The following is an 11,370-nucleotide window of genomic DNA, read 5'->3' on the forward strand; positions in this document are numbered from 1 at the left end:
GCACAGCCACTTTTGCTGCAGAGGTGACAGGTGGATCCAGCATGGAGCTGCTGGGAGTATGCCTGCACATGTCTTTTGGTACACACACACGTGTGCGCGTGTGCCTCCTGGCAGACACAAACACATGCCTCCTGGCACACACACCTCCTCTGGATGCGTGCCTGGGATGGGGCAGAAGTGTGCTTATGTTCAGAGTTAAGCAAGGGCTTCCCAGGTGGCGCTAATGATAAAGAATCCACCTGCCAACGCAGGAGACAAAAGAGACGTGGGTTCGATCCCTGGGTCGGAAAGATCCCCTGGAGGAACACCTGGCAACCCACTCCAGTATTCTTGCCTGGAGAATCCCATGGACAGAGGAGCCTGGCAGTTGCAGTCCATAGAATAGCAAAGATTAGGACACAACTGAAGCGACTTAGCAAGTCCAAAAGGACTTATGCCAGCACGCCAGAGTTAAGCATGAGAGGCTGCCAAACAGTCCCCTACAGTGGTTGCACCAACTGAGCCCCACAGCTTTGGGCTTCAGGAGGTCCACTGTCTCAGGACAGAATAAGGGGCATAAAGAGAGCAAGGTGCGGGAGAAGGGGCTTCCCATCGAGCTGGAGGGACTGAAACTAGCACCCCACCGCCCGGGAGGGCCTGGCTCTCAGCCTGAAGGCAGAGGAGAGCCAGGGAGAGCCCACAACATCCTGGAAGGGTCTATTTCCTGCAGCAGCAGAGCCGACCTTACCCCAGCTTGACCACCCCTGACCATCTGACCCTGCAGGTGGCTGATTATGACATCAGGTGAATCCTGGCAGTGCAACCGCTGTGTGAAGGCCGCACGCTAGTTGTGAAACAGGGCCCCTGGGAACTGGGGGGGCCAGCTGAGAAGAGAACCCCCAGCCCAAACCCCCACTGCCCCCCAGAGCTACCGAGCGACTGCCACCACCTGACCCACGGTCCTGACTTGGGTGGGAGACGACACCCACCAGTCACTCCTCCTCCTCGCAGCCCCCAGACCTCTCAATAAAGAGGCCCCAACAGGAGCTCCAGGAAGGGGACCAGGGGCAGGGGTGGCCAGTCGGGGCGCCGCAGAGGCTCTGAGCCTTGGTCAAGACTGCAGTGCAGACATTCCTGCTGTCAGGTCATGGAGCTGGGTCTAAGAACTCAACCAACACTAGACAGAGAGACTCCAGCAGCCACAGGGCCCAGCTTCAGCCAGGCAGCGCCAGCGGCCAGGGCCCTGCCCTGAGGACCTACCGTGGGGATGTGCTCGCCAGGAGGGGGGAGCTGCAGGGAAGGGATGAGGTCTGTGATGTGCTGCCCAACCACCTCCTCCCCAGACGCGAAGCCGTGCAGGTGCGCGAAAAGCCCATCACAGGACGTCACGGTGCCCTAGGAGGAAAAGCCAGTGTTGAGCCTTGTGATCCAAGTTCCCTGTGCTTCAGCTTCAAACCTCACTGAACCTCCGTACCTTCCAGCTGAAGGCAAGGCTGTGGTGCGCCCCCCGCCCCAGCCTCGAAAGTGCAGGGGCAAAGGGAGCCGCCCTCAGAATGCTGTCTCCCAGCTCTTCCAGATGTTCCCAAACGCGTGTTCCCCCAGGCACCCACAGAAGCCCGGCTCACGCTGGAGGCTCACAAACCACACACACAACCGGCACACCCAAGCCAGCCTTAAGTGCAGCCTGCGTGTCAGCCACCACCCAGGGGGCACACGTATGACTTTATCCAAGTGTTAAGATCATCCTGTGGGGGGCCGGGCTCATATCCCACGAGCATAGGTGGGGGAACAGAAGCCAGGGAGGTCGGATGCCCTGCCCAAGCACAGCTACCAGGAGGGCCCCAGGCACATCCTCCAGGCCCCAGGCCCTCTTCCTGCCCCAAGGCCCCGGGGGACACCATGTGCTGACACGCCGGGGTGGGGAGGCCCCCAAGGGGTAAGGTGACCCACAGCTGGGAACCTGAACGTGACTCACGTCGCTCCGGAACGCCACCCAGGCCGAGACCCGCTCCACGGGCTCCAGCATGACCACGCAGCAGAGGCTGCTCTCCTGCTTCACCCTCTTCATCCACACGGACACCGGGATCCTCTCCCCGCTGCGGCTCACAATGTCCACCTGGGGCACAGAGGGGCTCAGAGTGGCCCAAGCCCGGCCTGCGGGCGTGCCTGCCCGCTGCTCACCCGCCTCCCGTAAAGAAATTAATCAAAGTGCAAACAAGGCTTCCGACGCTCGACCATATGGTCTCTGAGTGAGTGATCTATCAGAAAAGTAGCTGTTCTCATACTCCGCTTCACGGCGGAGTATAAAGCAAGGGAAACGTGGTGGCCAGATTTCTTAAAGGAAAGACACCCACACATGTTCAGTGTTTGCTTTTCTTTCTAGGCAGTAGTCCCGTGGACGCGTAATTTTCTGGGTGTACGTGATCCTATCTAACTTGTTTCAAGGCCTGAGGCTCAGGGCTCAGCATTTAACACGCAAGTCAGCCTGTCAACGTCCAGCCTGGACACACACATGGGGGAGCCCAAAGCTCCAGGGAATCATTGTAGCTATGCCAGCCCCCAACACCACCAGACAGGTGGGCATGGAGACGGAGATGGGAGATGACAGAACTGCCAGCTCCTCAGAACCTGGCGTGGGCCCTGCAGGCTTGCCAGTGCGGGTCGAGCCTCATCCCTCATCAAGGAGCACCAGGAAAGTGCAGCATCTCCACTCTGATGTGGCCTCGCAGACCCCCCTTCCCAGCTGCCCCCTATGCCAGGGCCAAGGGCGGGACGGCCAACCGTGAACGCCAGCAGCCCAGAGGCCTGCACTCACCACGGTGCCGAAAGCGACGGCGGCATGCCCGTCAGCCTCCACATGCTCCTCGCTGAGGGCCTGCACCACATCGGGGTCTGGCTTCAGGAAGAGCTGAGTGAGCTTCTGGCCAATGAGGTCGTGGCTGCTGTAGCCCAGGAGCCGGCATGCTCTGTCGTTGGCCACCAGGATCTGCAGTCACAGAGAGGAGGCCCCGTGTCAGCAGCAGCTCCTCCGCCCCCGGAGCAGCTGAGGGGAAGGCGGCGCAGGCCTCGCTCTCCGCCCCGCCATCGGCAACTCTCAGCAGAGCCACTGCAGCTCCTCCACCCCAGAGAAACAGAAACAACTGCCGGCAGTGCAGCAGGGAGACTGGCACCACGCCAGCTTCCCCCACCAAGACGGGCGCGGTGGCGGGGACCAGCCCCATGCCCACCCACCTAAAAGCCTCAGCTCTGTGCACACAAACACGATCCCGCTAACGCATTTGCTTTAAATCCTGGCTCTCCACGCTCAGCAAATAAGATTACACGATGCACTACCCCCTCTCCTTGAGTCTCTGCATCGATGGGAGGACTCGATTTGCCCAGACAGATTCATACTGAGGTCTCCAGAGTCATTGCTCTCACCGCTGCAGAGGTAGACCCAACCGTTCTCCTAGCTGCACTGACACGCTCAGGTGCCCATCTGAGGCAGTAAGCTGAGGCCGCAGACCCCAGGCGTGGCTGAGTCACACCCCGCAGCACGCACCTCTGTGGTCTTGGCGTCCACGGTGAACACGGCCTTGTTGGGGTTGCACACAGGGGCCGGGAGCAGCGGTGGGGACCCCCCCGAGGACAAGCCCCGCAGCAGGGAGCAGCAGGACGCGCTGCCCAGGGGCCCCGCGAGGCCCGTCCGCCCCGGCGAGGCCACACAGTGCACCTTGCTCGTGCAGATGTTTTGGGCAGCCAGTGACGACAGGCAGTAAGAGCTCCACCTCTCCTCTGGAAGGCAAAGGGACACACTGGAGCCCACACGGCCCCTGCCTCGAGCCCCTGCAAGAGGGCCCAAGGACGAGGCGACCACAGTGTTGACAAGCACTCGGCCGTGCGTTCCAACACCCCCCGGGGCCCGCCGAGACCCACACACAGCAGCACCAACGCCAAGCTCCCCACTGTCCCGCTGTCCTCCCGGGCCCCCCACCCGCAGGGTCGTTCACCATCACTCCGGAAAGTCGCTCCCGGCAGCAGGCCGTTTTCACCCAGCCCTTCAGGTCCCCCTCTGCTTTCCCCACCTCCCTCCCCCCAGCCCGCTCCTCCAGCTCCAGCCAACTCCCACCTGCTGCCCCCCAGGGGGCCCCTCCAACAAAGAGCTGCCCTGGCAGAGCGGCGCCCTCCCCCTCGGCTGGATCTGGGCCCTGCAGGCCTTGGGGAGGCTGACCGCCTGCGGGCCCATCTAAGCCACCTGCATCTGAAGGCGAGCAGGAGCCTGGGCGCGCACAGTCAGCACATGCTGAGTCCAGTGAACAAAACGCCGTCTGGCTCCAGGCAGCCCACCCACCTGGCCAGCCACCTCACACACTGCAGACTAAGCCCGACCCTGCACTGCAGGCCGATCCCAGCCCCGCCTGGACGAGGAGAGTGTCTCATCTGCTCAGAATTGACAGCAGGACCAACGCGGCAGAAACACAGGCCTCCCCCGTCCTGTCAGAGCAGAGTCACCGAGCGAGGAGGCCGGCGTGGCCCCGTTCTGCACAGGCCGCCGGCCAGCGGGGAGAGGCTGCTTACCTGACAGCAGCATGCGGCTCTGGCAGAGCTTCGACAGCCCGGGCCTCCTGCTCGCGTGTCTGTGGGCTGAGGACCAGGACTTGCCGGGCTCCAAGGCGGCAGGCGCGGCGGGGCCCTCCGGGGGCACCGGCAGCGGGGGGCTCCCGCCCGGGCCCCGGCTATCCTCTGCAGAGGTCGTTGAACCCCCGTCCTCCATGGGGAGCTAGCGAGCCAGCGGGACCGCTGTCCACTGGAACACAAAGGAAGCTGACCAATGTCTGCCAGGCAAGGACAAAGGCAGCTTAGCTAGTTCATTCTTCAGCTCAGTCCCAAACAGCCGTCCAGGGTCAGAACCTACGATGCAAGGACCGTCAGAGCAAAGAGAAAGGGGTGGGAAAGAGAGAAGGGAAAAGGAGGAACCCCAGTGGAGCGGGCGGAGCCAGGAAGCACGCTACAGTACAGACCCACGGGCGGGGGGCCCAGCCAGGGGCCTCCAGGGCCAGGGCGCTGTGCGCCTAGAGCCTGCACCCCACTTCTGCATTACCGTCTTGGCATGCAGAACCAAGAGCTGGCAGCCAGGGTTACAGGAAACAGAGACGCTGCTCTCAGAGGTTGTGCACAGACTCTCACGCACTCTCAACTCCCGCACAGAGGCCATGCTCCCAGAGGAGCTTGGCCAGACCATCTGTGGGTCTCAGAGAGCCTCCCGGAGAAGCAGGAGGCAGCGGGGCTTCACCTGGGGACTGGGATGCTGGCTGCAGTCATTTCTGTGATCTTGATCCCAGGGCTGACACCAGGGCTGGTGGGCATGATCCTGGAACCCTCCCTCTAGCCTAGTGGCGCCAGGCTTCTGCCCAGCTCACCACTGTGCCCACAACAACGCCGCGAGGCAAGGCCTCCCAGGCAGCTGGGCTGCGGCCAGTCCTACACACCAGCACACCACAGCAGCCAGCCCCAGCGCAAAAGAAAGGTGCACGCCACCCACACAGGAGGCAGCCCTGACGCCTCGGGTCCTGCTGCCAGGGCTGGGCGTGCTGTTGGGCCCCACAGGACATTGTTCACACAAAGCCACTTCTCCAAGGCTGGCAGACATAACTAACCTACCTAGTATGAAGAAATAAAGGTTAGCAAGATTAAGAGATGGGAGAATATGTTCCAAATGAAAGAACAACAGAAAACCTAAGAGAAAGAACTTAACAAAACGGAGATGAATAATCCACCCAGGTGGCTCAGTGGTAAAGAATCCACCTGCCAATGCAGGAGACCTGGGTTCGATCCCCAGACCAGGATGATCCCCAGGAGGAGGAAATAGCAACCTGCTCCAGTATTCCTGCCTAGAGAATCCCATGGACAGAGGAGACTGGTGGACTGCAGTCCATGGGGTCGCAAAGAGTCAGGCATGAGTAACCAAACACACATACTATCCACCTGATAAAAGAGTCCAAAGTGTTAGTCACTCAGTTGTGTCCAACTCTTTGTGACCCCATGGACTGCAGCCCCAGACTCCTCTGTGCATGGAATTCTCCAGGCAAAAATACTGGAGCGAGTTGCCATTCCCTTCTCCAGGGGATCTTCCTGATCCGGGGATCGAACCTGGGTCTCCTGCATTACAGGCAGATTCTTTACCATCTGAGCCACCAGGGAAGCCCAGAAGAGTCCAAGATCATGACCATAAAGATGCTCACAGGATTCAGGAGGGCAAAGGGATGGACACAGTGAGAACGTCTACTAAGAGTGAAAAATATGTAAAAGAACCAATCAGAACTGGAGAATACAAGAGATGAAAAAATGTACTCCAAGGAATCAAGTAGATCAGATGAGAAAGGAACAGACCAAAGATCTGGAAGGCTGAGTAGTAGAACAGAAACCTCCCAAGCTGAACAGGAAAAATAAAAAAGAACTAAGGAAAATGAGAATAGCTTCAAGGACCTCCAGGACAACATCAAGCAGGGCAACATTCAAGTTAGAGAGGTTGCAACAAGAGCAAAGAAGGAGAGAGAGCAGAGGACTTACTTGAGAAAACAACAGCAGAAAGGGACAGACCTCTAGGTCCAGGAAGCACATGACAACACAGTAACAATTTTGTGAGGTGACAGGTAGTTACTAGACTCACTGTGGAGATGGTTTCCTAATGTACATAAATGTCAAAACCATATGATGTACACCTGAAACCAGTATTGTAAGTTAACTATATTTCAACTTTAAAAAAGGAATAAGAAAAATAGGCAAAAGGAAAAAAAATTTCACAAGAGAATATCCTGTAAACCTATGACAAGAAACTTAATCATGACATTTGCATAACCATGACAACTTTACACCTACTAAATCAGCAAATTTGGAAAACTCAGCAATGGCCACAGGACTAGAAAAGGTCAGTTTTCATTCCAATCCCAAAGAAAGGCAATGCCAAAGAATGCTCAAACTACCACACAATTGCACTCATCTCACACGCTAGTAAAGTAATGCTCAAAATTCTCCAAGACAGGCTTCAACAGTACATGAACCGTGAACTTCTAAATGTTCAAGCTGGATTTAGAAAAGGCAGAGGAACCAGAGATCAAATTGCCAACATCCATTGGGTCATCTAAAAAGTGAGAGTTCCAAAAAAAATCCACTGCTTTATTGACTCTGCGGATCACAACAAACTGTGGAAAATTCTGAAAGAGATGGGAATACCAGACCACTTGACCTGCCTCCTGAGAAATCTGTATGCAGGTCAAGAAGCAACAGTTAGAATCAGACATGGAACCACAGACTGGTTCCAAATCGGAAAAGGAGTACATCAAGGCTGTACATTGTCACCCTGCTTATTTAACTTATATACATAGTACATCATAAGAAATGCTGGGCTGGATGAAGCACAAGCTGGAATCAAGACTGCCAGGAGAAATATCAATAACCTCAGATGTGCAGATGACACCACCCTTATCGCAGAAAGCAAAGAACTAAAGAGCCTCTTGATGAAAGTGAAAGAGGAGTGTGAAAGAGTGGGCTTAAAGCTCAACATTCAGAAAACTAAGATCATGGCATCCGGTCCCACCACTTCATGGCAAATAAGATGGAGAAACAGTGGAAACAGTGACAGACTATTTTCTTAGGCTCCAAAATCACTGCAGATGGTGACTGCAGCCATGAAATTAAAAGACACTTGCTCCTTGGAAGAAAAGTTATGACCAAAATAGACAACATATTAAAAAGCAGAGACATTACTTTGCCAACAAAGGTCCATCTAGTCAAAGCTATAGTTGTTCCAGTAGTCACACATGGATGTCAGAATTGGACTATAAAGAAAACTGAGCGCCAAAGAATTGATGCTTTTGAACTGTGGTGTTGGAGAAGACTCTTGAGAGTCCCTTGGACTCCAAGGAAATCCAACCAGTCCATCCTAAAGGAAATCAGTCCTGAATATTCATTGGAAGGACAGATGCTGAAGCTGAAACTCCAAAACTATGGCCACCTGATGTGAATAACTGACTCATTGGAAAAGACCCTGATGCTGGGAAATATTGAAGGCGGGAAGAGATGGGGACGACAGAGGATGAGACGGTTGGATGGCATCACCGACTCGATGGACATGAGTTTGAGTAGGCTCCAGGAGTTGGTAGACAGAAAAGCCTGGTGTGCTGCGGTCCATGGGGTCGCAGAGAGTCAGACACAACTGAGCGACTGAACTGAAATCAGCAAAAGTTAAGAGTTCTAAAAACTCTTAATACCAAATGTTGATAAAAGATGTAAAAAAAAAAAGATGTGAATCAATGGGAACACTAACAAATTAATATAATCGCTTCAGAAAAAAATCCAGCGTTCACCTTCTCTGACAGTACTTTCCACCCTCAGATTTACATCCTAGAAATCTTTGCACATGGATAGCAAGTCACACTCAAGAATGTTCAGGGCAGTATGGCTCATAATGGCGAAAGAAAAAAATAAAAACCTAAGCATTCCTCAATTAGAAAACAGACTTAAAATCCTGGTACATTCGTGCTATGAATTATAGACTGAAAACAAATTCTGTACACACACGGATGAGTCTTAGTAATAAATGTGAAAAAAAACAAGTTACAGAAGACTATTCTCAATAGGATTCCTTCTGTGTAACATCCCCTCATCCACATAGTTTAGGGATACACACTTACATGACAAACCCAAACGTCAGGCCGGAGGTGTCTTTTGAGGGTCCTCTGAGCTGCAGTGAGGGAGGGAATGAGGGCACAGGGTCTTCCACGTCCTAATTCGGGTGGTGGGCTTAAACGTGTCCACTTTACTGCTTTGGTTTGTGACTGATATTGCGAATCAATCAACTAGTATACACTGAAAAATTGAGATATTTTACATGTACCTGTTTACATACCTCATGGGATCCTAAACAGTAATAGCTGACCATGAACCAAATAATGAGTAGAAAGAAGTGAAATAATGAATAGAAAGAAGTAGCAAGAAAGAAGTGAAATAATAAACTATTAGAAGGTGTTGCTGTCCTTCAAGGAGCAACATTTAAATGTCAAAGGTTGAGATTTCCTTCTTTCAGCATCTCAATGTTCTATTTATTTCTATAATAACTAACAGTGACATGATCATATTTTAGTTTTCCGCTTCTACAGCCAGCATGTAGACAAAGTCCAGCAGACTTGATTATGACTTCAGACATTATAAATGTTATAGAACTTTACATTGTAAAAGACAGTAATCAAACTCTTCAGAATACACTGTAAATGTTACAAAAGCTTACTTTGTCAAAACGACAAAAACTGGGGAGAGGAGAGAAGGAAATGAAGGGAGGGGAGAGGGCACAGAATGTTTTATACTTCTGATGCGAAGACCTGACTCATTGGAAAAGACCCTGATGCTGGGAAAGATTGAAGGTGGGAGGAGAAGGAGATGACAGAGGATGAGATGGTTGGATGGCATCACCGACTCAATGGACATGAGTTTGAGTAAACTCCAGGAGTTAATGACGGACAGGGAGGCGTGGCGTGCTACAGTCCATGGGGTCACAGAGTCAGAAGCGACTGAGTGACTGAACTGAACTGAGCAAGCAAAGAATATCAGAAGTTAATAAACCAAGAAGTGGCTGCAGAAAAAACCATCCCTTCTCCCTTTGCACCTTCTGTACTGAGTGTAGTCTGTGGGGCCAGTTCAGCCTCACACAGCACATCCAGGCCACAGACCCAGGTTGGCCCCTGAGAGCACAGAGCCTGGCTTCACACATCCTTAGATCACTTCCTTTTTCACCCATTCAATTTTGACTCAAACTCTAATCAGAAATGCCTGCAAATCCAGGCCAAGGGTTTTAGAATAGGTGGGGTGGTTTTTAAGAGGAGGGGGGAGGTGTATGATTGTTCTGTTTTGTATCCCTCCGGAGCAGAAGCCATGGGAAGCTGGACGCAGACAGCGCCTGATGGTGCCTCAAATTAACCCTGCTCCTGATGCTGATCTTGATTCCAGAAGGTGTGAGTGACGCTCTCCACCCCCAATCAAACAGAAGGAGAGGTTTGCAGGGAGCTTCTGGAAAAGTACTCCTTGCTCTTACAGGTGAACGTCTAGAAGCAAGTAACTTTCTCCCAGAAGAACAAACGCTAGGAGACAGCTGGTTCCACCTGCTCCCACCACGGCTGTACAAGCAGAGCAGCACAGCGTGAGGCTAACATGCTGGCGGGCAGAGCTGAGAATGACACAATGTCATCTGCAGCCACAGGATGACCCTACCCTAACACCTGCCTTCCTCTGGACGTCAGCTGTGGGGCCCATCCTGAGGCGGTCTGTTTCTCGCGTCCAGGCCCCCTCCAGAGTATCCAGGGTGACGCTGCTGTGATGGAGGGTATGAGCCAAGGGCACCTCTCAGACTTGAGAGGCCAGCACAGGCGTCCCGGAGGAGGCACCAGCAGAGTTGAGCCGGCAAAGCAGAGTGAAGGAACCTTTCAGAAAGAACTGCAGTGAGTCCTACAGGGCCCCTGGGGAGGGGTCCACCCGTAAAGACGGGTCTGAAGAAGCTGGGCTGACTCCCAGGGCCTCTTGTTGCCGCAGGCAGTATGGCTCTTACCCCAAAGACTGACTTTCAAGGTCTGCTTGGTGGTAACCTGACCAACACGGGGAAGGGGGAAGTCACCGTCATTCACACAAGAAATTATAAGATCTTAAAGCAACGGCAGGAAGACACAGAGGGGAACTCGCAAGAGAAAGTAAGACACAGAATTGACATAGGTTTACTTTGCCAGATGTAGAAGGTAAGGGGGCAGAAGGCATCAGACCCACCGCAAGGCCACGGTCCTTGTCTAGGAAAAGAAACGCTTGCGAGGAAGTGAAAGACAAACCCCAGGTGTGCAGTGGGGACGTCGGGCAGCATGGATGAGGCTCACAGCATGGATGAGGCTCACGGCTCTCCGCACACACGTCCACTGAGGGGCTCCTGGGTGTCAAGCTCCGCGAGCCTCCTCCTGGCCCCTTCCAGCGGTGGGACAGGCACACGCAGTCCCTCTGGGGGCAAGGACCGAGCGCCGGGTTGGGGCCAGGCCCAGGCCGAGACCCTGAGCGGCGCTGAGGGGCGGGCCCGGGCAGGCGCGAACAGCCACAGGGCGGCAAGCGGGCCGCCACCGACCGAGCGGCGCGGGGCGGGCAGTGGGACAACGTGGGGCGCGGGGCGGTGCTCCCACGCGGGTGGCTCACCTGAGGTCGCCCAGTCACCCGCCGAGCTCTCCTCAGCGCGCCGGGAGAGCGCCAGTCCGCGCCTCTAGCGCCACCAGCCAATGACAGAGCGACGGGTGCCGATTGACAGGTCCCAGGGGCCAACCGCCGGCGCCTGTGGGCGGGGACCCAGGGAACCCGCGAGGAGACGCCCGCGCTAACGGTTGCTAGGGA

At 54.6% G+C, this 11,370-nt stretch overlaps 1 protein-coding gene across 4 annotated transcripts in view; it reads right to left on the reverse strand.

Annotated features, from left to right (window-relative positions):
* Nucleotides 1-11,282, reverse strand: part of PASK (PAS domain containing serine/threonine kinase) — a 32,416-nt gene extending 21,134 nt beyond the window's left edge. The window contains exons 1-6 of one of the 4 annotated variants that reach the window (XM_043877082.1): nucleotides 11,179-11,282; nucleotides 4,537-4,793; nucleotides 3,521-3,753; nucleotides 2,795-2,965; nucleotides 1,955-2,095; nucleotides 1,240-1,374 (exon numbers count right to left, since the gene is read on the reverse strand). In XM_043877082.1, coding sequence (XP_043733017.1) covers nucleotides 1,240-1,374; nucleotides 1,955-2,095; nucleotides 2,795-2,965; nucleotides 3,521-3,753; nucleotides 4,537-4,732 — 876 coding nt within the window. In that variant the 5' untranslated portion in view covers nucleotides 4,733-4,793; nucleotides 11,179-11,282. Of the gene's footprint in view, nucleotides 1-1,239; nucleotides 1,375-1,954; nucleotides 2,096-2,794; nucleotides 2,966-3,520; nucleotides 3,754-4,536; nucleotides 4,870-10,826; nucleotides 11,135-11,178 lie in introns of those variants that run through there. The other 3 variants (XM_043877083.1, XM_043877084.1, XM_043877085.1) reach the window with 3 other exon arrangements.
* Nucleotides 11,283-11,370: the final 88 nt, after the last annotated feature.

Source organism: Cervus elaphus, chromosome 20 (genome assembly GCF_910594005.1).
Source record: "Cervus elaphus chromosome 20, mCerEla1.1, whole genome shotgun sequence".
Classification (NCBI taxonomy): domain Eukaryota; kingdom Metazoa; phylum Chordata; class Mammalia; order Artiodactyla; family Cervidae; genus Cervus; species Cervus elaphus.